The 27,992-nt window shown below is 32.0% G+C and overlaps 1 protein-coding gene across 1 annotated transcript in view; it reads left to right on the plus strand.

Moving 5' to 3' along the window:
• The window catches only part of Klhl1 (kelch like family member 1), a 370,801-nt gene that overhangs the window by 262,640 nt on the left and 80,169 nt on the right, over window positions 1-27,992 (plus strand). The window contains exon 7 of the mRNA XM_015498739.1: window positions 3,951-4,175. Coding sequence (XP_015354225.1) covers window positions 3,951-4,175 — 225 coding nt within the window. The remainder of the gene's footprint in view (window positions 1-3,950; window positions 4,176-27,992) is intronic.

Consider the following 27,992-nt stretch of genomic DNA (forward strand, 5'->3'; position numbering starts at 1 on the left):
TGTAAAAAAAATATGTAAAAAAGTAATTCCAAACAATATATATCTCATAATTTTCATTGGTATTATTACTACTTTTTATAGAAAATGGTCATTTTAGGATCATTTATTCTAAGTCACACAACCAAAAAAATACTAACCATTACCAGGCACATATTGATAATAAATGAATTATCAATATATAAAATATATAAAATGAATTATGCAATATATAAAATTACACATATGTGTAGTCTTACCAATAAAGTCTCAAAAATATATATCTAGTTTTATTTCATGTTCTTTACATACTGAGAGTTGAGTTTCCCCTTACAATTAAAAAAAATATTACATTGTTAGAATGCCATACCAGTTGCTTTATAGTTCATTTAATTATAATAAATATTATACAAAATAATTTTATTACTATACAAAGTGATAGCTCACAGAATGACAGCAAAATTCCCTTCTAAGAGACAATGTAGACTTCAAAATGATTTAACAAGCTAGTCTAGAATTTAAGATTTAATGGCACCTAATAATAGTCATCTAAGACTAGTCATGTTTATGTTTTAATGGGCTTAAATATTATTATAAATTAGTTGCATACCTTCATTATTTGGAGATTTCAAGTTACAAAAATCTAGATTTCTGCCTCTTCTTAATTAGTTGGATCAATTGGCAATACTAATCCAAAATTTCTAATGGCAATAAAACAAGGACAATTTTTACCTTTAGATAATGTGAGTATTCTCCAGTTTACAGAAATTGTCAGCACTTCATTGGACTCACATTTTATTTTATTTTTTATTTTTGAAAATTGTGAAAAGTTTCATTAATAATGAACACCAAAGTAACTATGCCCTAAAACAAATCTTGCATGTTTTCTAAAGTAATTGCTTATCAAAATAATGGCCCACTCTTATTCATACTGTTGTTTTTAATCTATTACAGTACTGTCTTTAAGAAACAACAAAGGCTAAAATTCTTCTAGAAATAATGAAGGGAATATATTTACCCTTACAAATAAAGAAAAATAACAACTTACAAAATAATAAAGTAAAAATAAGAATAAAAAATAAATAATAAAGTTAGTAACTTTATATAAACAGATAATTAAGTAGATTGTTGAGATCATTTTTTAAAAACATTGTTACTAATGATTTTATCAGAAAAAAGAAACATATGCTTCTTTGTCATTGTTAAAAGACAGATAAAATACTTAAAATACATGGTGACTGAATAAGATTATGATGAATTACATTGATTAGTACAACCTGCTCTAAAAATAGAAATGATTCATTATCACTATTATTATTATTATTAAACTTTTGGTAACTAAGCATAATTGAAGAGAGTAATGAAAATTGGCCTTTATTTCCAGGAAAATCAGGAATGGCTTCCCCCAAATGTCTATATTCTAATCTCTGGAATCTGTGAATATGTTAGATTATATAGCAAATGAGGATTAAATTTATGAAAGAAAAATTAAGATTGCTAATCAGTGGACATTAGCATAAACATATTATATTTATCTGCATTAAGCTGTCAAATCAAGTTAGGCTGAGTTCAGTGTATTCACAATGGTCAGTGTCAGAAAAACACAGTGTTAGTGTTTCTGGCTTTAAGCATAGCAATAGGAACATAAACATCCAAAAGACAAGAAAGCAGTTTTTCCCAGAGACTTCTGAAAGAACACAGTGCTGCCAACACTTAATTTTACTGTGTTTCAGATTCTGGCCTCCAGAACCGTAAAATGATAAATTTGTGTTATTTATATCACTAAGTTTGAGATTTTTGTTTTTACAGCAATCATTTGGAATTAATACAGATTCTAATTTGAAACATGAAGGCAGGAATAAGCTGCTATTTTTGCTGTAGCAACTTTTGAAAACTGAAGTTAGTAAAATCCCCTGTCATGTATTGAAATGTTAAGACATATTTAGCTTATTTGGATAGGCTTTGAAATCCACAACAAGTGCTCAATTTTCCCTTATGAAGAACAATTCCTTTGGTTATTCAGGAACCATTAACTTCACCCATTCACAACTGTTTCTACTGAGGTATATAATTGCATCTCAAATTCTCTATAGAGATTTTAAGCAATGTTTTGGAAATTCACAAAACTATCAGGTGTTCACATGCTTCCTTGTTCATTCACACCCAAATAATATGAGTTTAATGAGGCTGGATGTATTAAAATTAGTTTATATTCTTTCTTTTGCCACCATTCTCAATAACTGGAAGAGGCAGGCTCTTGTATATTACTTCTTTATTTTTAATTAGGCATTCATAAAATAGGAATACTGTTGAACTTTGAAAATTCAGATGGCCTTGAAATATTCAACAAATGTAATTCACCTTGGAGTTTTGATTTATACACGGTGGACTAAAATATTCTCTATAAAATAGAATAAATATGTTAAAAATATTAAATAAACACATTTGTTTAAATACTATGTAAATGATAATAAATACTATAATATAATTTATGAACATTACAATTTATTACTATTCTAAATAATTGCCTCATAATGCTTCAAATGTAGTTGTATATGGAAATTAACTTCTATTTTTAGTTATATCTGAAAGCAGATTAAATGCATCTAATCCAGTATCTGTACTATTATAGCTATGATAGGTTTGAATAGAATCGGAGCATAAATTGTAAGTTTTACTTCAATTAGCAAAACTTCTGTTTCCAAGATGTTTATATTCGTTTTGTTCATTGCTTGTTAGGTTCTAAAATATAAATGAGTCCCCAAAGGAATGTTTTCCCTAGATTTGCAACCTTGTATTACAAGTGAAACAGATCTTCAGTGTTTGAAGTAAAAGTACACAAAAATATGGATATTTTTGTGAGGGTATTTAATCTTCAAAAAAAAAAAAAGAAGTATTGGTGAATGTGTGTCTGCACAGTAAGACCAAATACTGAAGCACTATTATGATTAATAGCTGTATCATTTCATGTAAATACTTGCAAACTCATTCTTGGCAGACATTTTCAATGGGAATTGAGTAACTAAACACATTAAAACAAGTCTCACCAGCAATTTAGCTTAGTACTTTAATTTTCGTTTTATTAATCAGTTATCAAATTCACAAATTTATGTATAAAAAGCTTTTAGATAAAGACGTTTTACTTTGAGATTATAGCATGTTGGTAAGGATAGAAGAATATTTTATGTCACTAAATTTTATTAAGCTATTTTGCAGATCAATTTTAAAAACAGGTTAAAAAACATAGTAAATAGTTGATTAAATATCTTACAGTTGACTTCTAAAAATTTATTAAAGACATAAGACAAATTTAAAGAGAAACATAGTAATATTTTATTCAAGTACTGCTCTTTCAGAAATTTATACAGACAACACACACAGTTTAGTCACTTAAAAGGAATTTTCTGCCAGGCATAATGGTGCACGACTATAATACCAGTGACTTGGATCACAGATTCAAAACCAACCGCATCAACTTAGCGAAGCTGTAAGCATCCTGGTGAGACCCTGCTTTAAAATAAAAAATAAAAAAGAACCGGGATGTTGCCAGTAATTAAGCATCCTTCAGTTCAATCCCTGGTACCAACCAAGAAAAAAAAAGTGTGTGTGTTGGGGGGCTTGTCCAAGTTTCTTCAAATTGGGACTATGCCACTAAAATGGTAAACAGTGAGAGGTTTTAAAATCTACTGACAAAACTGTCATGCCTAACAATGTTTCTATTGAATCAATATTTTAACCTGAGAGCATTATGTAATTCAAAGAAATTGAACATTTGTGACTATTTTGATCATTAGTGTCTGACAAGAAAATAAAGTAGTTGAATTACTACTTCCTTTGTTTTTCTGCTGTTCTTTTCTTTAAGTAAAATGAATGTGACAACAGTTTTTCACATCCTATTATGTACACTGTCTTGGGGGCAGGCTTTATATTGGATTAGTAGCAATTCTTGATTATTTGATTTTATGTTTTATCAGGAGCTACAACCATAGAGAAATATGACCTCAGAACAAATTTGTGGATCCAGGCAGGGATGATGAACGGCAGGAGGTTGCAGTTTGGTGTGGCTGTTATTGATGACAAACTCTTTGTAATTGGAGGTCGAGATGGCTTAAAGACACTGAACACTGTTGAATGTTACAATCCCAAAACCAAGACCTGGACTGTCTTACCGCCAATGTCAACACATAGACATGGTCTAGGTAAGATCTCTTTATTGATATTACTATTGCAAACATGTTATTGATATGGTAATGATATAAATCATTTTTACATTTATGCAAATTATAGGCTTATTTGAAGCATATTTTTCCTTCTAAATTCTTGACATTTTCCTGTTTTGATAAATGTGCACTAAACTATTGAGAGAGATGTTGAATTCACCAAAGACATCTAGACTTCAGACTGTCACTAAGGCTTTTGCATCTGACTTTAATATATTTGATATAAAAAATATAGTGAGGAATCGTATAGAGGCAAAGTTAGTGAAGTCCAGAAGAAGAAATAGTTATTGCAAATTGAGTAAAGCTTAAGATGGCCTCTCCCATAGTGCTAGATAAGCAATTTTACCTGATTGTACTATTAATGGATTCCACCTTGAAAAATCTGTGAGGAAAAGGGTAATACAGGTATAAAGAAACAGTGACATAACAGCTGGCACAGTGAATCAGTATGATAGGATTCATCTGGTTTCTACTATGGAGTAATTTGTAAAGAGAACTATATTTGGATTCAGAAAATCCATGCATGAATCTTTAATTTACCAACTTATATATTCATGTATGGGGGCCAGCACTCAAAGTCAGTCTCAGTTACTGATTTGCCACCAATTCAAGTTTATTAAGTAATAATAATTAATAAAGATTATGAAATCACTTTGTAAATTATAAAGTTCTATGCAATTAGAAAAAAGAGAAATTTAATAAACACTAATGCTTGCTGAATTTGTACTTTGTATCATAGTGCTTGTAAGGAGAAGTGCAAATTACTAGTTTCAAAGACTTGAAATATGCCAGGTAAATTACTGAATGGTTTTTTGTATGTTTAGAATATATATATTAAGGAGATGTCAGGGTTTAATTGTAAATAAACAGACTGAAATATTCAGAGGAAAAAAATTGCAGAGCATTTCAAAAGCAACTATAAATAATCATTCTGTACTGAAGTGTTCAACAATTTACTTCCAATTTGTATCTATTCTCTTTTGAATCTAAGCAAAATTAAATATACACATGTACATAGATAGATCAAAAAATACATGTGAACTAAAGAATCATTTTTACTTCATATTAAGCTGGTTCATCTAAGTTTCTTTAGTATGCTCATAAGTAAAATCTAGGAATATTATTAAATGTCTGAGAATATTTTCAAAGTTCTAGACTTCTATTTTATATAAAAGTCTATTAATTATTTAAATCTCAATGGACCCAACTAATTTGTAATATGGATAAGAGCATCAATCCCAAATTATTTTTCCCCAGCTAATAATCATGGTATAAAAAAGTATCTTCTAGGACATACTTTTCTCTAAGTATAATTATAAATTGAAAGATTTGGGATTAAAAAAAAACTATATATGTTGTTTTTAGTAGCCAGCTAACTAACTACTTATGCTTCTGTGTTAGAGAAATATAGAGAATAAGTACTCGGGATTGGAAGCATTAGAATGAAATATCTTCTTCCCCCTTTTTGTTTCCATCATTCAATTTCTTTCTATTAATATAGGATAAAAACTAATTGCATCCCAACAAAACATATTAAATCATTTTGACCAGAATATACTTTCAGTGGTATAGTTTCAGATGTAAAAGTATGTAGGATTAGGGTTTGCCTCAAATCCTATCACACAGATTGCTGACTCTTGAGACCTCAATGCTGAGCAGGATGACAAAGATGATTCTCTTGGACAGACTCTGGTAATGTGTCGAATTAAGAACCCAGTGAAAAGATGCATAGTTTTCTGTGAGGCTGCACAGAAAACTATGAAGCAAGTACCATAGACAGCTGAAGTGTAATGCAATGTTTCCCACAGGTTTTAGAGACCCAATTAAAACTCTAGTAGTCCAATATTTTCATGTCTAAACCTTTCTTCTGTTTTGCTGTTGTTTCCATTTCATTTCCATTACCTGGATCATGTTGCCACTCTCTTTCATGTCAATGGTTTTCTCTGTTTTACTTGTTACTGGTTGTTAATTCTTGACACTTTTTAAAAATTTTTTATACATTTATTTTATTTATTTATTTTTATGTGTTGTTGAGGATCGAACCCAGGGCCTGGCACATATGAGGTGAGCGCTCTACTGCTGAGCCACAACCCCTGCCATTTTTTTAATAGTATCCTGCACTACTCTGAAGATCTAAACTGATTAGGTTAGTAATAAAATCATAACACAGAGCATATTTCTGAGCACAGTTCTCATCTCAAAATGTGTCAATGGCTTACAAATCCCAGTGTATACAAAACCGCCTTTGATTAAATAGTAATCCAAGTTCCAGTCAGTTGAAACCAGACTGAGAGGAATCCAAAACACATATCTGTGTGTTCTGTGTCCTCTCCTGTGGAAGAGTGCTTGCTGTATGAACATTCATATTCTTTTATAATCATCTGAGTCATAACAACTTCAACATTACATGTCATACCCATGTAAATAAAAATCCTTGGCCTCAGATTGTTGATCCTCCTATATCATGTGAGTCTGCTTTACCTTTTTATGTCTTCCAGGGACTTTTAATTCATCAATGTTGATATTTAATCCATCATGTCTTTTAAATTTTATTTAATCAGTTCTCTTTATTCCTTCCTGATAGATAAACTTAATATCCAGTCTTCAAAAATATGCTCAGTATGCATACATCATAATACTTACACCATGTATCAACATCTTAATGTGAGTTAATTATATTGTACATTGTAATAAGTCCTACTCAGAAATTCATCATAATCACTAATTGTATTAATATCCTCCTTATCTCTATTTGGTTATTTGGTTGTTTATTATTCCCATTTCAAATTCTTATCTACCTAATTAACTCTTTTTTATTCATTATAGGTGATTACCTTCCTTCTCTGCTTCTTCCAACTTTCCTTCACCTTTTTGTCCTTTTGTCTGCTTTCTCTCATTATTCCTTCTACTCCTATTTACTCCCCTTCTTTTCTTTCCTACTTTTTCTCCTCATTCTTTTCATCATGTTCTTCTTCCTCCTCTCTCCAAATTTCTTCTTTTTTTTTTTCCTTTCCCTTCTAATTTTGTTTCATAGCAGTTGTGGCCAATTAAGTATGTGATTTTATTTCTGAACACTCATGAAGGCACATCAGATACTCTGGATAATTGTATGCAGGGCTAATGTATATGATATTCTCTGTGCCTTATTAAAATAATCAAGAATGTATGAGGCTTGGAGCTCTAAATGTGCAAGCTGACTTTACCCAAATTATCTGCTATTTTCCTGAAAAATTGACCCTCAGAGGCACATCTATGTTTACTTCAGTTTGTACAAGAATTTGCTTTTGTTAACCTTTTCTTTAGCTTTTCCTTGTATATAATGCCTTGACTTTAAAACTGCCAACTGACCCCAAAAGTCAATATCCAGGTCTGCCAGTCAGCTGTTATTAATATATCCTCATCCAAGCTGGGCTCTCATGTCATCCTCATGTTCTGGCAAGCCCATTCTGGCAAATCTACACAGGCACTGATGTTTCATTGCCTAGCAGTATAGATATGCAACAACTCTTCTTAACAGAACAATATGAGGTAGTAAAAGGAGCACAAGACAAGTTTTCCTTCATGATGTCCCCCTGACTGAGTCAGTGCCCTAAGTTTCCACATCACGAAACTGAAGTGACTTCTGTTTTCCTGGTTATTTTTACAGACTTGGTGTTAGTTTCTCAAACAGGGGATAGATTTTCCCTTTAATGTAGTTATCTAATAGATTGGATTTGAGTGTAAACCAACCACATGTACTCATTTTCTCTTTATTCAGAATGACCCATTTTATTTTCCACATAATTTTGTGGCATGCCTCGGAATTATAAGTTTCAATACATAATGCCATAATGTACATTCAAATAATAAAGAGCTAGAATCTAAAGTAATTTTTTAAATAAAAAGAATAAATAAAGCTAAGCACAGTGGTGCATGTCTTATTATCCAGAGGGGCAGAAGTAGGAAGATTATATGCTGTCAGGATTTCAGGAGTTTGAGACTAGCCTGGACAACACAGCAAGATCTTGTCTCAAGGGGAAAAAGAAAAACTTGAAGCATTTTAACCTGGATAGCTTTATTTTCCCTTTGATTTCTGTTTAAAAAAAAGGAAAGAAAGAAAATGCTTATATTTTTATGAGAAAATCACAAGTGATTTAATTGCTAAAGATGATTATGTAGTTAAAATGTTTCACAGCTGTCAATAAATTAAGAAACTTGCTTGATGAAACAGCATACTAAAATTCTGAGCACATTAAGTCTGTCATACCAAGGGAGCCATGTGTCTGTCTGGAGAATTAAACTAATTAAGACCTCAGTTCTCCCAATTTTCCACAAATCTTTTATTTTATCATTTATATTTTTAAAACACATGATTTATAAATTATAAATAATATGTAATATGTATAAATTTTCCCCACATTTTATAATGTATAAAGTTGAAACAGACATTATTATCACTGTGTGTTTATATGTGACTGACCAATGTGATTCTGCAACCTGTGTACTCAGAAAAATGAGAAATTATAATCCATCTGATTCAAATATATGCTATGTCAAGATCATTATACTGTCATGTTTAACTAAGTAAAACAAACAAACAAACAAAAAGAATAAGACATTACCAAAACAAAGTGCATTGAATTCTATTAAGGAAAAATTGATAAACAATAATATAAGGAGTGGGGTTTTTGTTTTGGTTTTTGTTTTTGGTACCAGGCATTGAACTCAGGGACATATAGCCCCAGCCCTATTTTGTATTTTATTTAGAGAGGGGGTCTCACTGAGTGACTTAGCACTTCACCTTTGTTGAGGCTGGCTTTGAACTTGGGATCCTCCTGTCTCAGCCTCCCAAGAGGCTGAATTACAGGCCGGCACCATTGCACCTGACAAGCAATGTAACAACTGTTTATTTTGGAGTTTTGACATACCAGACACCATGCTGTATGGGAAATGTATGGCAAGGATTATTTTATTTTGATAGTTTGTTTTCAATTCCATTACAATTAATATATCAAAAAACTTTCAAAACGTAGAAAGCAACAGTTTTGAGTTATTCAAAGAATAGAACAACCATTTTTTTGTCATCCCCAAAAAAGAAACCCTTTACCAAATAATAGTCTTTTTTGCCCCATTCTCCTGGGAAACTTTTAATCTATTTGATTTGCCTATCCTGGATATTTCTTATAAATAGAATCGTACAGACTGCAGTCTTTTGTGAATTTTTAAAATGTAGCTTATTATTTTCAAGGTTTATTCAATGGAGCATATTTGAGCATTTCCTTTCTTTTATGGTTGATACTGTTCACTGTTAGGCTTCATGACATTCTTTCTTTATACATAACCATTACAAAGACACTGGGTTCTTTCTACTTCTTAGCTATTATGACTGAAACTGCTATAAACATTTTTATGCATTTTTCTTTGAATATATTTTCAGTCCTCCTGTGCATAGATATGTGGGTAGGATTGTTGCATCATATGGTAACTCTATATTGTTTTCCAGAATGGCTGTATCATTTTCCTATCCATACCAGCAATGCATGGGGTGCAAGTTTCTCCAAATCCTTGTCAACACCTATTATTTTTATTATAATCATCCTAATTTATTTGACATAGTACCTCATTGTGGCTTTACACATGTCTCTCTAGTGATTTTTTTTTGAGAATCTTTCTGTGCTTATTGTCTTTTCATATATCTTCTTTAGAAAAAAATCTCCATTAAAATATTTTGCCCAATAAGTGCTTGAGGATTTTTTTAATTTGCATAAATTTATTGGTCAGTGCTTCTAAAAACAACTTTTATAAAAAGGTGACGAATTAGTGAAATGTTGAACATTGGTGGAAATAGAGGCCTCATCCAATCCTGTAAGAAAGTCTAGAATTGCTTTGACCAAATAAACTGTAAGTTTTAAATAGTGATCTGCAATGGTGATATAGTCTGTGATTACTGGAAAAGAAGGTGGAACATAGCAGAAATATCTGATATAACCTTATATTCTATAACACATTTAAATATATTCATAATGTAAAAATCTATTTTCTACTAACATGAAGTTTTATGTTACAAAGATGTTTCAAATGACTCTCAATGACTCAAAGGACAACTTTCTTATTAAAGTTAAGTTGTAAGTGTTCTTTTTATATTCTACATAAAAATCCTCTATCATATATAATATTTGTAAATATTTTTTCATTAGTTTTCTTAATGATGTCCTTTGAAACACAAAAGTTATTAATTTGTTGAAGTTTTTTAATTATTTTCATTGCCTATGGTTTTTGCAGCATATGTAATTAATAATAATATAATCTGTGCTGTTATAGAGTTATACTTATGCTTACATGTAAAAATATTATATTTTTAGGTCCTAACTAAAGGAATACAATCCATTTAGAGTCATTTTTTTTAACCTGTTGTGAGATAGCAGTTTTTTTTTTCTTTTATTTGCATGAAGTCCTAGCACCATTTGTTTTAAAGGTCTTTCTTTCACATGGGCACCCATGTAAATTCAGTTGATTTGTAGCTGGATATTGATCTTCTATGCTGAAGCCTTGCTAAACATTTTAATAGGTTAGTAGATTATCTGTGTATTTCATAAGCATCTCTTTATACAAGATTGTGGTTTTTTGCATGTTTGGATAATTTTTTTTCTTTTTTAAAGGTCACATGATTTAAATTTCCTATCTTCACCTATTTTCTCTGATTAGATTTTTCAGTTCAGTATTTAATGGAGGAGCTTTCAACATTAAATAGTACATTTGGCATCTACTGTTTGTTTGTTACCTGATTGAATACTCAAAGCTACCATATTCTACAAATGATGTTTTAAAATGATGTTTTAAAGATACAAAAATATTATGAGCAGGATAGTTAACTTTTTAAGTCACAACATCTTATAAGGAAGATAAGGGATGTTAATCTAAATTTGACTTAAAATTCATATTCTAATATAAAAATGTTGTTGTGTATAAAAAGATAAATAAAATGTTCTGTTTATAAATACATTTTCTGTTTTCACTTGATCAGTCTATGCTCACTCTATCAATTTACTTTATAAAAGACAAATGCATGTGGAAAAAAAAAGTCATTTCATTTCTGAGATCCTAAATTAAGTTCTTTTTTTAAATTTTTAAGTTTATTCTAACCAGTTACACATGACAGAAGAATGCATTTTGACACACTGTACGCAAATGGAGCACAACTTCTCATTTCTCTGGCTGTATGTAATGCAGAGCTACACACCAATAGTGTAACATACATGTACATAGGGTCTGTCTCATTCCATCCTTCCCATCCCCACAGTCCCCTTCCCTTTCCTTACTCCCCTGTGCCCAATCCAAAGTTCCTTCATTCTTCCCTCCCCCTTCCTTCTTCCCTCCCCCTTCCTTCCCCCACTACAGATCAGCATCCACTTATCAGAGAAAACATTCAGTCTTTAGTTTTAGGGATTGGCTTATTTCACTTAGCATGATATTCTCCAACTCCGTACATTTACCTGTAAATGCCATAATTTCATTCTTCTTAAGGCTAAGTAATATTCCATTGTGTATATATATCTACCACATTTTCTTCATCCATTCATCTGTTGAAGGGCACCTAGGTTGGTTCCCTAGTTTATCTGTTATAAGTTGATCTGCTATATAACATTCATGTGGCTGTGTCAATGTAGTATGCTGATTTTAAGTCCTTTGGGTATACTCGGAGGAGTGGGATGACTGGGTAAAATGATCATTCTATTCCAAGTTTTCTGAGGAATCTCCATACAGCTTCCCATAGTGGTTGTACCAATTCACAGTCCCACAGCAATATATGAGTGTGTCTTTATCCACGCATTCTTGCCAACACCTATTATTGCTTGTACTCTTGATAGTTGCCACCAAATGAAGTTCTTAGCATGGATGATCAATTGTATAGATTCCTGTAGGATGAATATGAGGAATGGGTCAACTAAAATATTTGATTGACTTAGATATTGAGGTAGATATACATATGAAAATATGGATAGGTTGTGGGAAATTAGGTAAGTAAATAGGTAAGTATATTCTGTTCTATGACTTTTAAAATTTTTTTATTTGTTCTTTTTAGATATACATGACAGCAGAATGTGTTTTGACATATTATACATATATTGAGTATAACTCATTTTAATTGGGATGCCATTCTTGTGGTTGTACATGATGTGAAATTTCACTGGCAGTGTATTCATATATGAGCATAGGAAAGTTCTGTCCAATTAATTCTAGAGTCATTCTGATTACTATCCCTACTCCTTTCCCTTCATTACCCTTGGTCTAATCCATTGAACTTCTGTTTTCCTTCCCACTCACATTGTGTGTTAGCATCCACATTACCAGAGAAAACATTCAACCTTTGGTTTGGGGGATTGTGTTATTTCACATAGCATGATAGTCTACAGATCCATCCATTTAGGAATTAAAATTATAAAGTCATTCTGTAATGTGTTAGAGTAGCTTCTATGTTTTATTTTGTCATTGATTTCTAATTTTATTCTATTTTTTGTTTGCCTTTTAATTTTGCGTAAAATTTTAATGCAAAATGTTTGTTTTATGTGATCAAATCTATTAATCATTTTATTGGCATCATCTAAAAAAGAATGCAAAGTATTATTATCTTTGCATTACTTTATGACAGAGTAATATTCCATTGTGTATACATATCACATTTTCTTTATCCATTCATCTATTGAAGGACACCTAGGTTGGTTCCATACCTTAGATACTGTGACTTGAACTACTATAAACATTGGTGTGGCTGTTCTAGTATGCTGATTTTAAATCCTTTGGGTATATACTGACTAATAGGTTAACTGGGCCAAATGGTGGTTCCAATCCAAGTTTTCTCAGGAATCTCCATATGCCCTCCAGAGTGATTGCACTAATTTGCAGTCCCCCACCAGCAATTTACGAGTGAACCTTTTTCCCACATCTTCACCAACATTTATTTTTGGCACTTTTGTCTAAGATGAGATAACTGTATTTATATGGATTTGTCTCTGTGTCTTCTACTCTGTTCCATTGGTATTCATGTCTGTTTTGGTGCTAATACCATACTGTTTTTTGTTATTGTGGCTTTGTATATAATTTAAGGCATAGTAAGGTGATGTCTCCTGCTTCACTTTTCTCACTAACAATTGCTTTTGCTATTCTTGGTTTCCTATTTTTCAAATGAATTTTATGACAGCTTTTTCTATTTCTATGAAGAACATCATTGGAATTTTAATAGGAATTGCATTAAATCTGTATAGCAATTTTGTACTAATGGGTATTTTGACAATATTAATTCTTTTTTTAATTTATTTTTATTAGTTGTTCATGGACCTTTATTTTATTTACTTATTTATATGTGATGCTAAGAATTTAACCCAGTGCCTCGCACATGCTAGACAAACACTCTACCACTGAGCCATAACCCCACCCTTGACAATATTAATTCTGCCTATCCAGGAACATGGAAGATCTTTCCATCTTCTAAGTTCTTCTTTAACTTCTTTATTTAGTGTTCTGTACTTTTCATTGTAGAGGTTTTTCACCTCTTTTGTTAGATTGATTCCCAGGTTTTTTTGTTGTTGTTGCTGGTTTTTTATTTTTTTTTTATCGTTGAGGCTATTGCAAATGGGGTAATTCTCCTAATTTCTCTTTCAGCTGATTCATCATTGGTCTATGGGAAAGCAATTGATTTATGGATGTTAATTTTGTATCCTAACTTTGCTGAATTCATTTATGACTTATAGAATTTTTTTGGTGAAATTTTGGGTCTTCTAAATATAGGATCATGTCCACATCAAATAGAAATAATTTGAGCTTTTCTTTTCCTATTTTTATTCCTTAATTTCATTTTCTTTCTGTTTTTTTTTCTAATTGTTCTGGATAAAGTTTCAAGAATGTTGAATATAAGTGGTGAAAGAGGGCATTCCTGTGTTGTTCAAATGTTTAGAAGGAATGCTTCAGTTTTTTTTTTTCATTTAGAATGATGCTGGCCTTGGGTTTAACATATCTATAGCTTTTACAGAGTTGGGTATGTGTCTACTATCCCTAGTTTTTCTCATGTTTTGAACATGAACAGATGCTGCATTTTGTCAAATGCATTTTCTGCATCTATAGAAATAACCACGTAATTCTTGTCTTTAAGCTATTGATGTTGTGAATTACAGTTATTGATTTCTCTATGTTCAACCAACCTTGCATTCCTGGAATGAACCTACTTGACCATGGTGCACAATCTTTTTAATATATTTTTGCATGTTATTTGCCAGTATTAAGAATTTTCACATCAATGTTCGTGGAGGGTATTGTTCTGAAGTTTTCTTTCCTTCATATGTCTTTGTCTGCTTTTGGTATACAGGGTGATACTGACTTCATAGAATGAGTTTGGAAGGATTCCCTCCTTTTCTATTTAATGTAATAATTTGAGGAGAATTGGTGTTAGTTCTTCTTTGAAGGTCTCCTGAAGCTCTGCTGAGAATCTGGCTAGTCCTGAGATTTATTTTGTTGGAACTTTTGAAGGTGCCTTCAATTTTATTGCTTGAAATTATTCTGTTTGATCTTTATATTTTCCTCACTCAATTTTTGTAGGCCAAATGTCTCTAGAAATTTGTCTATGTTTTCAAGATGTTATATTTTATTAGAGTATAAATTTTAAAAATATTTGCTCATTATTGTCGTATTCTAGTATTGTCTTTGTGATATTTTACTTCATCATGAATTTTAGTAATTTGAGTTTTTCCCTCTTTCTCTTTGTTAGCTTGGCTAAAGGTATGTCAATTTTATTGACTTTTTTCTAAGTTCCAGCTTTTTGTTTCATTGATTTCAGGAAACTTTTTTTGGTTTAGGAAAATGTTTTTTTGGTTTTAATTTTATTGTTTTGGGCTCTAATTTTAATTATTTCCTGTTTTCTACTGCTTTTGGTGTTGATCTCTTCTTTTTCTACAGCTTTGAGATGTAAAGTTAGGTTACTTATTTGGTTAATTTTTATTCTTTTAATTAATGAACTCAATGCAATAAACTTTCCTCTTAGAACTTCCTTCATAGTGTCCCAGATATTTTGATATGTTGTGTGGCTATTCTCATTTACTTCTAAGTAATTTGTTTATTTCATTTCTGATTTCTTCTTCTACCCATTGGTCATTCAATAGTATTTGGTCTCCAGGTGTTAGAGTAGCTTCTATTTTTAAATTTATTATTGATTTTTAATTTCATTCCACTATGATATGATTGAATGCAAGGTATTATCTCTTTTTTGTTTGGTAAAGTTTCTTTGTGGTCTATCATATGGTATATTTTATAGAAAAATACATGTCTATTGAGCATAAAGTGTAGTCAGTCATGATGGGTAAAATATTCTATATATGTCAGTTAAGTCTAAATTATTAATTGTGTATTTTAGCTCTATACCTTCTTTAGTTATTGTTTGGAAGTCCTTTCAAGTGGTGAAAAAGGCATGTTAAAATCATGCAGTGTTGTTGTGTTCTTATCTATTTGATTCTTGAGATTGTGAAGGGCTTGTTTGATGTATGTAGATGCTCCATTTTGAGGGGCATAATTATATAAGACTGTTATGTCTTATTGATTTATATAGTTCCATTAAGCTTATGAAATATCCTTCTTTATCCCCTCTGATTAATTTTGACATGCAGTCCATTTTATCTAATATTAGTATAGAAACCCCTGCTTGTTTATGAGATTTATCTGCATAATAATTTTTCCCCATCCTTTTACCTTTAGTCTTTGGAGACTTTGACTATATGGTCAGTCTCCTAGAGTCACCATACTGTTCAATCTCAATTCTAAATCCAATCTGTTAGTCTCTGTCTTTTGATTGATGAGTTTAGGCCATTTACATTCAATGTTGTTATTGAGAAATGATTTTTAGCCCCTGCCATTTTGATTTATTAATTCAAATTAGTTTCTCCTTTGATTGACTATTCTACTGTAGTTCCTCCCTTTGCTGTTTTTCACTTTTATTTTTCATTTCTTCTTCATGAAATATTTTGTTGAGTGTGTTTTGTAGTGCAGGTTTTCTACTTGTGAATTCTTTTAACTTTTATTTATCATGGAAGTTTTTTATTTCATTGTCATCTCTGAAGCTTAATTTTGCTGGGTATAGTATTCTTGGCTATCATTCATTTTCTTTCATAGCTTGGTATATACCATTCCAAGTCCTCCTACCTGTAAGGGTCTGGGTTGAGAAATCAGCTGAGATACAGATTGGTGTCCCTATAAATGTGACCTGTCCTTTTTTCCTCTGGCATCCTTTAAAATTATATTCTTAGTCTGCATGTTAGGCATTTTAATAATAATGTTCCCTGGTGTGAGACTGTTGTAATTTTGTATATTTGGAGTCCTGTAAGCCTCCTGTATTTCATTTTTCATTTCATTCTTAAGGTTTGGGAAATTTATGATATCATTTTATTGAAAAAACTAATTGTGCATTTCATTGGTTTGAACTCTGAGCTTTAATCTGTCCCACTATATCTTAAATTTGGTCTTCTAATGGTCTATTCACAATTGTTCTGCCTGCTCAACTTTATTTTTATCTTCATTGCCTGAAACTCTATCTTCTATGTGGCCTAGTCTGCTGGTGATGATTTCCATTAAATTTTTAATCTGTTTTATTGAGGATTTCTGCTTGACTTTTTTCAGAATCTCTATTTCTTTATTGAAATGATATTTTAGTTCCTGTATATTCTCTGATTTTACCCCATATATCATTGTTTACCTTGTAGATAAGTTTGTCTATGAACATTTTACACATTTTATCTGATATTTATTTCACTGTAATGTCAATGGATTCTATTATTGAAGTATTTTGATTTGTTTGTAGTGATGTGTTCCTTGCTCTTTATGTTGTTTTGTGTATACCCATCTAATAGGGATCTGAGGCAGTAGTAGAGTTTCTACCCTGTGTACATACAGAGCCCCTGAAGGTTTCCAGCACCTCAAAGTTTGTTAGAACACAAATAATAACAACCAATGCAAACAATATACAGCAATAACCTAAACAGTTTTTTGCTATGACATCTACAATGTTAATTTGCACAATAAACAGTATGATGTGATCAATTATTGACAGAGTAAAAACAGTTTTCAAAGGTTTAAAAAATTTTGACTGATGAATAGGAAGAGAACAGAAATGATGTAGGATGTGATGATTATAAGGCAGGAGGAGAGAAAATAAAGGTAAAATTTAAAGGAATATTTAAAAAGAAAATACTAGATATTGGCTGTTAGCAGAAGAATGGAGAGAAAAACAATCTAAGGAAACAGATAAGTGAGAGAAAAAAGGATATAGAATAAAAATTTTAAAAAATAAAAATAGAAAACAAGACTGAAATATATTAATCCAACATTCTAGTCCTCAAAATATTGATCCATGAAAAGTAACCACCTCTAAAAAATGCTAGAAAATAGATAAAAGAAACAAATATGAATATGTATAAGTATCAATGAACCACTCACATTCCAATTAAACAGATTAAAGAGGAAATAAAATAAAAAATCTAAAAACGATCTCAAAAAGTCAAAAATTTATTTCTATTTGAGTTCAAAAGTTTCTCAGCTTCCCTTCTCAGCAGTGTTATATGGGGTGGGCTGGATTGTGATTTCTGTTTCATCCTCACAGTGGGGTTCCAGAGCTGAGAGGATTCCTATAGGCAGAGCTCCTTGAAGCAGGGGTAAGTTCCAGGTTATTTGTTAAATGGCGATTGGTCTGAAGATTTTAAATCAGCACACCTCCAGGATCCAGCAGTTGCTGGTCCATGTGGGCAGAGTGCACCCCAGGGACCTCCTCTGGGTTTCACTTGTGTTGTAGAAGAGCCAATCTTTAGTCTGCTCCATCATTCCACATTGCCTGGTCTCTCCACTTTGGTCTCCAAATTCAATTATTCCCACCTCCCTTTGAATTCCCAGTCATGTGCATCTCTCCCAGCTGGTTCTGAAAGTGGATGGTCTGTATTGGGAGGAAGGCCTCCATGTGGGTTTTCATAATGTGTGCTCCTGTGTGTATAACCCCTCCACATTTGATTTTCTCCTGATCACTTAGGCATTCTGTGTGTCATGCAGTGCAGGTTTTCCAGGCCTTTATTTTGGGCCAAGATGAGGTTTGCCAGGAATTGGCTTCCCCAGCTGCTGGCCACCATGTCACAACTCCAGAATGGTTGCTTTATCTGTCCTTTGTGGGCAGCTGGGAGACATGTGGTTTCTTTCCTGCACAAGGATATTGTACATCATGCCTTTTAGGTTAGTCAGGCAGTGTCTTTTTGATCTCTGTTCTCTCCTTAACCAGACACACTTTGGGTCTCCTAAAAATGTAGTCCTTTAATACCCTTATCCCTTTACTTTGTTTGTGGGGGATTGCTCTGGCTGGCATCACCTGCAGCAGTTGCACTGGCAATTCTTCCTTATTTTATTATATCCAACTTCCTGAGTCCCTGATCTGCTTTGAATGTCCAGTATTAATTCCCAGTAAAGCCCTACCCCCCCCTTTTTTCATGCACTATGCTGAGAAGCTGTCTATTTGCTGTCTTGATTTTATACCACAGAGCAACCATGAAAGCAACCTTTTTTGTTCAGCCATCTTGAAAAACCTCTCTATGACTGTTGATATTCCTCGAAATACCTCTGAGAGCAAAAACAGAGAAATGACTGCAATAACTATTATCAATTTCAAAATAGCAGGGTTTATGTTTTATTTTTATTTTGAGACAGGTATTAGTATGTTGCCCAGGTAAGCCAGGCCTCCAACTTGCCATCCTTCTAACACAGCCTAACAAATAATAGCAGTTTTGATGCCATTGTAATGATAGAGTTTGTAACAAATAAAACAAAATTTTCCCCTATATTCTGACACTAAAGGATTATCAATTTAAAGAAACATTTTCCATCTCAGTCATCTTAATATTATCATACAATTCAAGTCTCCCTTGCACATAGAATGTTAATTATGTTTTGCTTAATATTATTGATACTTTAAAGAGTCCTAGAATATTTGAAGGATATGAAGAAAGAAGTAAAGATACATACACAAGCACTGTTCTCTGAAAAAACAGATATGAATCATTTTCTAAAAAGAACTTAAAATATAAAATGAACACAGATTTACCTGGGCATTTTCAAGTTGATACCATAATATATTAACCCTTGAATAAAAAGTTGGAAAAGAAGAAAAACATAAGAAATATCTTTTAAAATTTAAAACACTTGCTTAAATTAAGTATTAAATAAGTTTTAGGGGAAAAATTTGACATCATCTCTTAAAAATCAATGAGAATAATTTATCTTAAAATTATTAGAAAATGAATAAAGAACAAAACTTGTGAATCACAAAATTTGATTCATATGCATGATCATTGTTAAAAAGTTCTAAGAATGTGGGAGACATAAAAAATAATCTGAAATAAAGTGTCTGAAGTACAACACATGATTTTCAAAATAAGTAGCTCAGAAGGAAACCAGAAAAAAAATGAATGAAGAGTAAGTTCAGTCCATCTGACTTGTTATTTTACAATATCAAAGTTAAAGAGATTACTACAATATATCCTATAGTGGGGAAAAAAATAAACCTAAGCTACCAAGAAGAATGAGCACGAATGAGCAGCAAAGAAATAATAGCAATGAAGTATACAAGTCAAGTACAAAGGAAGGACTAGTATTAGCCTTCCAATATCAATCCTAGATGCTAGAAAATAATAAATAGATATTTTAAACTTCTGACAGGCAATGGCTTTCAACTTAACTTTGAAAGTGCTAAGCCAAGCACTTTTTCAGCTCTGAAGTGAAGGAAAAAGACATCTTCAAACCTTGGCTCTGCCTATCTCATCAAGAATACAAACCTTAAAATCTTTTCTCAGAAAATTGAGATTTGGGGGGGGGGGAAGGTGGATAGCTAATAGGGGAAAGGGACTTTCAATAGGAATAAATGTTCTAGTCTTAGGATTTGAAGATTTTCCTCTGTCATGAAACGTACTGTGCATTCACCATGTGGAGGAAGTAGTCATCAGAGGTCTCTTTGCCAAAAGCAAACACGGGTCTGTCACCTCCTGCAAAGAGTCTTAATGTGTCACTAAACTTTATTCCTGATTGCTTCATTCCTTTTCACTTTGAACCTATTATACTAGGCTAAATTAAAACAATCTGGTGATGACTTTCTTAGCACTGGGGTTAAGACAGGGGTGAGGTGGGAGAATCTGTTAGTTTGTATGAAGAAATGCTCAAATTCCAGGGAAATAAAACACTTAAGTTTTCATAAACTCCAAGGGGGAAACTGATGTGCAAATTAAAATACCTAATAATATTTTAAAATAATAGTAAGTATTTTAAGTAATAAAATTTACTGAATATACATATGAAGAAAGAGAAACTAAAGTAATTAATTTTATTATCCGTCTTTTCCCTCACTTTTAGAAACCATACAGAGAGCAAGAAGTAATGATTGGACTAAAGAAACTATCAGTACTATACAATCCGTGTATTTATTTCTGATGTAACTCATTGGACTAGAAAATCTCATTCTAGGCTGTCAGTTTTCATTGTTTGAAAGAAACACTCGCTTCAGCATTATCACTGTGTCTCTAATTATTTCAGTATATGTTTGTCCTCTTCATGTCTCTTTTACTTAAGAAGTAGCATTTCTTACTAGACCAAGACAACCTGTTTCCTTAAAAAGGTTCACTCTTCAAAGTTCTGCAATATTTCACAAGGAAACAGAATTTAAATCTATCTACTCAGTATAATGTAACAGATATTTTAAAAAATAAAAAGAGAGGGCTGGGATGTAGCTCAGTGGCAAAGCGTCTACCTTGCATTCGCAAAGCCCTGGGTTCGACCTCCAGTTCCAAAAAAAAAAAAAAAGAACCTCACCAAAAATAATAATAATAATAATGATAATAAGATTTAAAAAAAATAATAAAATAAAAAGAGAAAAGAGGAGAGGGCATACTGGGGATGCAACTAAGGTTTAATTTGCTTGACAATATGCACTCATGTATACATACTCAGATCACAGACCCAAATCCAACAAATATGCATACAGTACCACAGTTTCCAGTCTTTCTACATATCTGATAATAAAAAACAAAAGTTCTTAGCATGATTAACTATGTCATGGGCCTCAATTTGTTGAAGTTTATCTGCTTTCATATGTTCCCCATGATTTCAATGGGATATGGAAATAAGGTTTTAGAGCAGAGAGCTTTAACATCTTCATTGACAGCTTAAGTTATTTAAGTAAATAGGACATTATAATAGCGCCATGTTTCTTGTTACTTAAGAAGACGTAGTCGAGAAACATATTCATGTACAATTTTAAATACTATTTTGGTATTTTTATTTTTATCCCTTTTATCATTTCTTTCTGAAAGACTCAGACACACCTTTAGTGTCTGCAGCAAAAGAGAAATAAGAAAGAAGAGAGGAAGAAAGGAGGGAAATGTAGAGGAGTACAGCCTGTGGAGTCAAAGTGCTTGCGGGGGTCATTAGGTGCAGGTTCTTGTAATATGGCAAGAAGAATTCCAAACCAGTTGCAGATAGTAACAGGCAGGAGTTTATTTAGGAAAGTGAGAATAAGAGATATAAATACAGTGTAGGTACATAGTGGCCTGGACAGTCTCTGAAACAAGCTGCATGACCCTTAAAGATTCAGAGACTTTTAACAGATTTCAGTTTCTTTGTTCTTGTTCTATTTCCTTGTGCCCCCTTAAACAATTAATTCTCTCTTTGTATAGCCTTTAGCTCATTTCTGTTATAAGGTCATCATGACCAATCACAAGAGATGGTTGTGACATGGTTTTGGTGATAAAGAAGGGTCCTGACAACTTGGTCACAAGAGATAGTGGTGACATGATCTGGAAACAATAGTTCCTGTATGGTGTTATGATTAACTATGGCTGGAGAATGTTCTGAGGTAATGGGCCCCATTTTGGTGAAGTTTATCTGCTTCCGTATGTTCCCCATGATTTCAAGTATTAGTTCCATTAAGTAGTTATAATTATCTCTGGGTGCTGGAAGGCTGGACATTTAGGCTCCCATTTTCCAAATGCTTACCTGTCTGATAAGGACTCCCTGTAGTCTCAGTTTTGTGACTCACTCATTTTCTTAATTCATATGTCTAATGCCTGCCCTTCATTATCCTTTTCCCTACCCATATGTTCATGGCTGACTATTTACCTAATAGAGGTGGGGGGGATTCTGGGGTTTTAACTCAGGGCCACTCGACCACTGAGCCACATCCCCCAGCCCTATGTGGTATTTTATTTAAAGAAAGGGTCTCACTGAGTTGGTCAGTGCCTTGCTAAATTGCTAAGGCTGGCTTTGAACTGGGATTCTCCTGTCTCAGCCTCCAGAGTGGCTGGGATTACAGGCTTGCACATCGATGCCTGGCTGAAAATGTTTTTTAAGAAAACAAACATCCTTTCCTATATTTACTGTACAGTAAAAGAGATGCAAGTATAATATGTGATAAAAACATCTTAAATCCCACTCCGTGAAAATATTCCAATGGGAATTATTAATTTAATGATGAAATATTCATTTGGGGTAATTTCCTGCGCACAATTGCCCTATATACTTAGAGTTATCCATCATTTCACAAAATAAAGATATAAACTCATCTGATACCCTTTTCTTACTGAATTAAAAAGTTATGCAATTTGATTTTTAAACAAACTTGAGAGCAATCTGGTCATTGAGGTAAATCACACAGAAAGACCTATTGCCAAAAGGAAAAATATTAAACCCACTGTAGAAAGCTGAATACTTTGGTCCCTGTCATTCTGATAATGCTTATTGATTTCTTGTTTTTGCTTCTCTAAGTTTCTCTGAGGGAAATGATTTCCTTTTGCATTTTCATTTTTTTCATAGATATCTTCAACTTGAATGAAGATGCAAATCTTCCATGTCTCAATTTGAAATGTATGTTAAACTTAAGGTTTAATAGAAATTTCTTTAAGCCCCAGTAGATTCCAACCCAATAAGCTTATGGTAATGGAGCACTAAAGCAATCAAACAAAAATTTATATAGACTAACATATTTAAACCTCAAGAAAAACCTAAGCAGATATTTACTACAGGAGATAAATTTTAAAAATGAAATAACTAAGGACCAAAAAGATTAACTAGCTTGTTGAAGTTGATACAGATCATTAGTAACAAAGCTTGGCCTAAAATTCTCAGCAAATATGAGGTGTTTTTTTTTTTAACCTTTGCTTTTTTCTCTCATTTTTTGCCCCATTCTGATTATTTGTTGTATCTCCCTTTCCAGCAATATAGCAAGTTCATTTTTTACAAGGAAGTATGATAAGACTAGAAGCAGAGCCAATTTTATGGGTATTAAAAATGAGACTTTTTTTAAGGAAAAATAATTGTCATCTGACCTCAATGCGAGATCTTCTTCCTGGCCCCTGCAGGGAGCTAGATTAGTGGCAGGACCTCAACATCCTTTCACTAGCCTCCCAAGAAATCCCCTCTTGATGAAAGAAACTATCATGCTTTTCTCTTAGATTATATTTTGCTTTATTTAAATTATGTACTTAATATGTTTTTCTCATGAGAATTATAGATTAAGTTATACTACACATATATTTACACCATATTCAAGAATATTTACAGTTATAATCTTCTAAAAATTGGATTTTTATTCATCTAAAATAGAAAATGTATAAATATCATAGGATATACTTTCAGTTTATATTTTATTAAGGCTTAAAATAGGTGAAATGAATGTATAAATAACCCGCTGAAATTCTGTGATACGCATGTTGTTGACATTTGAGTGACTGGTTTGGTAAAATATTTCTAAATCATTAAAATGATTGTTCCTTATAAATCTACTTATTTGTGAAATACTTAAGGAGACACCTATTGAGAAATACCTTTATCATGATCAATGTCATATGACACTAAGAAAAATTTCTTGTTATTTTATTGATGGAATATTACCAATTTTTGTCCTATAAATATTTATCCAGAGAAACACATTTCATATAATTACTCAAAAATATCTTCTTATGAATGCAAACACTAGACAATATTATTGAGTTTTAGGTAAAAACAAATCAAATTGCTAGAATGTAAGCCTTAATAGTTTTTGATTCATGTGATATGGTAGATGAAGAACTTGATAAATAAAGGAAATCATACATTTTATGCATTAATAATTTTTAATTAAAAAATATGCCCCTTACATTACAAAGTACTGATATCAATAGTTATTAATTCTGTGTCCAAGTTATGTTAGCATATATTTATAAGATATACAGAATATGATTTTTTTAAAGATGAAAGTTATTTTTAATATCTTTATTTTATTTATTTTCATGTGGTGCTGAGGATCAAACCCAGTGCCTCATTGTATGAAGTAAGTTCTCTACCACTGAGCCCCCAGAACATAAATCATTTGTTCCAACATTCAGACAAAATTTTGAATCACTGGTACTTCTTTTCATGTCAGTTAACTAACAGCTTAGCCTTGCTTTTCCTATTTGGATGTCATTTGTTAATAGCAAATATTCTAAAACACCAAATACTTGGTCATGAATGCATTAATAATACCATGTAGAAGGTGTCACTCCTGCCCTTTACAGTGACCTATTATTTTAATTAGATATATTTCATCCTTTAGCCATTCCTAGGAAAAGATCTGAACAAAATGCACTGTGTTTTGTTTTGTTTTGTTTGCCCAGGAAAAGAGAATAGATTGTCAGATTTAATATAGACAAAAGTTCATTCCAAAAACATTTCAGCATTTCTCAGGACATGAAAATTCTATTTAATAACCAATAAAAATGAAAAATTATGTTCCTGGAAAGCTATTCTTCTGTGATCATTTTAGTTAAAATATAGTTTTAAATGAAATGGTTGAAATAGAATTCAGAAGCAACTTTACTTGTAAGCTGACTTGCACAATAAATGATAACTCACAGATAATCAGTTCAATGATTCCTTAGAGACTGCAGGTTCTGAGAAGTTAATATACAAGAATGTAATGCAGCATTAATGTTATAGTTGAAAAGAATGTTATAGGCTATTTATGCTTGTCATTTTATTATTTAAATTCATTCTGCATTTTAACCTTTGAGATAAAAGAACAACTCAAAAATTAACTTATACTACATTTTTTTTGCCTTAGAGGATGGAGAGAATAATATGAAAGTCACTTTCTTTCATTATTTTATCAAACTTCTATTTAAGATGCTTAAATGATGGCAAAAAGTAGATTGATTCACACTGTTAAAATGTAATATGCAAAAATATAATATATTTAATTTTAGGAAATTAAAGCAGAAGATCACAATATTTATATTTCCATATCTATATCTGTGCTTCCATGTCACCAAATGTATATATACACTCTCATACCAAAGTTTATTAAAACCTTTTGAATTAGATACTCCATTAGTTTATTTTCTGACACTATAACAGAATACTTGAGACTGAGAACTTTATAAATAAAAGAGGTTTATTTCACAGTTCTGGAGGCTCAGGATCATGGCCTCTTAATTGTGTTACACATGGTGGAAGCACAAGCAAGAGGGAAACATCATATGAAAAGGCAGAAAATGAAAGAGATTTAGGGACCAGGCTTGAAGTTTTTATAATAATTGGCCCTCAAGAGTGCTAACATACTCTATGGGATCTTATTTAACCTGTTCAGAGGGCAGTGGCCTCAGTGAATGTGCAGTGCAGCACCTTGTTCATCTTCACTGGCTGAAGATGTCCTTATATTGCCACCATCAATCTCCTCCTCTGTTACCAGAAGCTGGGTAATGACACAGCTCTTTCTAGGGCACTCTGTACCCTATTCTAAAATGAACAAAAAGTAGCTGTCATTGCAACTAAACTCTGCATTCAAAATGATGCTCTACATTGAATATAAGCAAATATGCATAACTTTAAAATTAGACACTTTTCAGGGCAATAATGTTAGTCATAATCATACTTGAAATATTATGTACAAACTAGAATAGGAAAAATTGTCAATTTATAATTCAAATAAGTAGGACATAGTTCTTAGAGAAAAGATTCAAAACTGTATTTACATGGGCTATTGCACCATTAGTTTAGCTATTTTCAACCATACGTAGGCATTTAAAGAAATTTCTACTCAATAAAATTCAGAAATAAACAGCACCCAATTTTGGTTAAGTTTAACTAAGTATGATTTTTAGTGGGGTAATGTCTGAAAAATAATGAGAAAGAATTGTTAAATTTTAAGGAGTTTTACATTTCTTTTATACAGAGAATGATTGATTTATTATTGATTTTTAAACAAAAAATGAAGTAAAATATAATTTTCCAATTAAAAATACATTTTTTATTAGAGAACAATTTATCTTTGGGTTTAGTTAAAAAAATACAATTCATATAAATAAAATATGCACATTGAGGCTTTTAAAGCTTCCCTATGAAACATGTATTTTAATACTATTAATTTAAAAAAATAATAATAAATTCACTCTGATATAAATTTAGTTTAATTTAAAACTGTTACATAGTATATAAAATTTTAAGTGGCAGAAAATAATGAATATCTCTGGAGGGATATATATACACACACAAGCACACAAATACAGTGTTAGCTTTCTGTTTCTGGGACATAATACTTGAGATAAAACAAAGAAAGGTTTATTTTGATTCAAAGTTTGACCATAGTTACTTGGTTCTGTTGCTTTGGGCCTGTGGTGGCACAGTACATTGAATTCCAACTGTATGGTAAGGAAGGCCTGTTCATAACAGCAGAGAGGCAAAGAGAGAAAAGGAAGAGGCTGGAAATCCATATGCAACAAAATGAAACTAAACCTCTGTCTCTCACCATGCACAAAACTCAACTCAAAGTGGATCAAGGACCTAGGAATTAAACCAGAGACTGCGTCTAATAGAAGAAAAAGTAGGCCCTAATCGTTATCATGTGGGATTAGGCCCCAACTTCCTTAATAAGATGCCTGTTGCTCAAGAATTATTTTTTTTTACTTTTACATACATTTTCATGAAAATAATCAAATTTTGTACACTTTAAATGTAATTACATATTTTGTTCTTTAGATCATCAGTATAATCAAAGACCAAATTGTGTAAAATCCTTGATTTCAAAAATATATTTAATGTATTGAAATAAATATAACAAAATAAATTTTTTTCCTCTGAACTTCTTTTTTTTTTATTGGTTGTTCAAAACATTACAAAGCTCATGATATATCATCTTTCATACATTTGACTCAATTGGGTTATGAACTCCCATTTTTACCCCAAATACAAATTGCAGAATCACATCGGTTACACACTCACATTTTTACATAATGGCATATTAGTGACTGTTGTATTCTGCTACCTTTCCTATCCCCTACTATCCCCCCTCCCCTCCCCTCCCATCTTCCCTCTCTACCTCATCTGCTGTTGTTCATTCTCTCCCTTTCCATATGCTTTCCCTTCTCTCTCCCTTTCTCTCCCCCCACTCGTCTCTGTTGAATGTTAATCTTTTCCTCATACTCTTCCTCCCTGTTCTGTTCTTAGTTGCTCTCTTTATATCAAAGAAGACATTTGGCATTTGTTTTTTAAGGATTGGCTAGCTTCGCTTAGAATAATCTGCTCTAATGCCATCCATTTCCTGCAAATTCAATGATTTTGTCATTTTTTATTGCTGCATAATACTCCATTGTGTATAAATGCCACATTTTTTTTAATCCATTCATCTATTGAAGGGCATCTAGGTTGATTCCACAGTCTAGCTATTGTGAATTGTGCCGCTATGATCATTGATGTGGCAGTATCCCTATAGTACGCTCTTTTAAGATCCTCAGGGAATAGTCCGAG

This window comes from Marmota marmota, unplaced genomic scaffold (genome assembly GCF_001458135.2).
Source record: "Marmota marmota marmota unplaced genomic scaffold, marMar, whole genome shotgun sequence".
Classification (NCBI taxonomy): domain Eukaryota; kingdom Metazoa; phylum Chordata; class Mammalia; order Rodentia; family Sciuridae; genus Marmota; species Marmota marmota.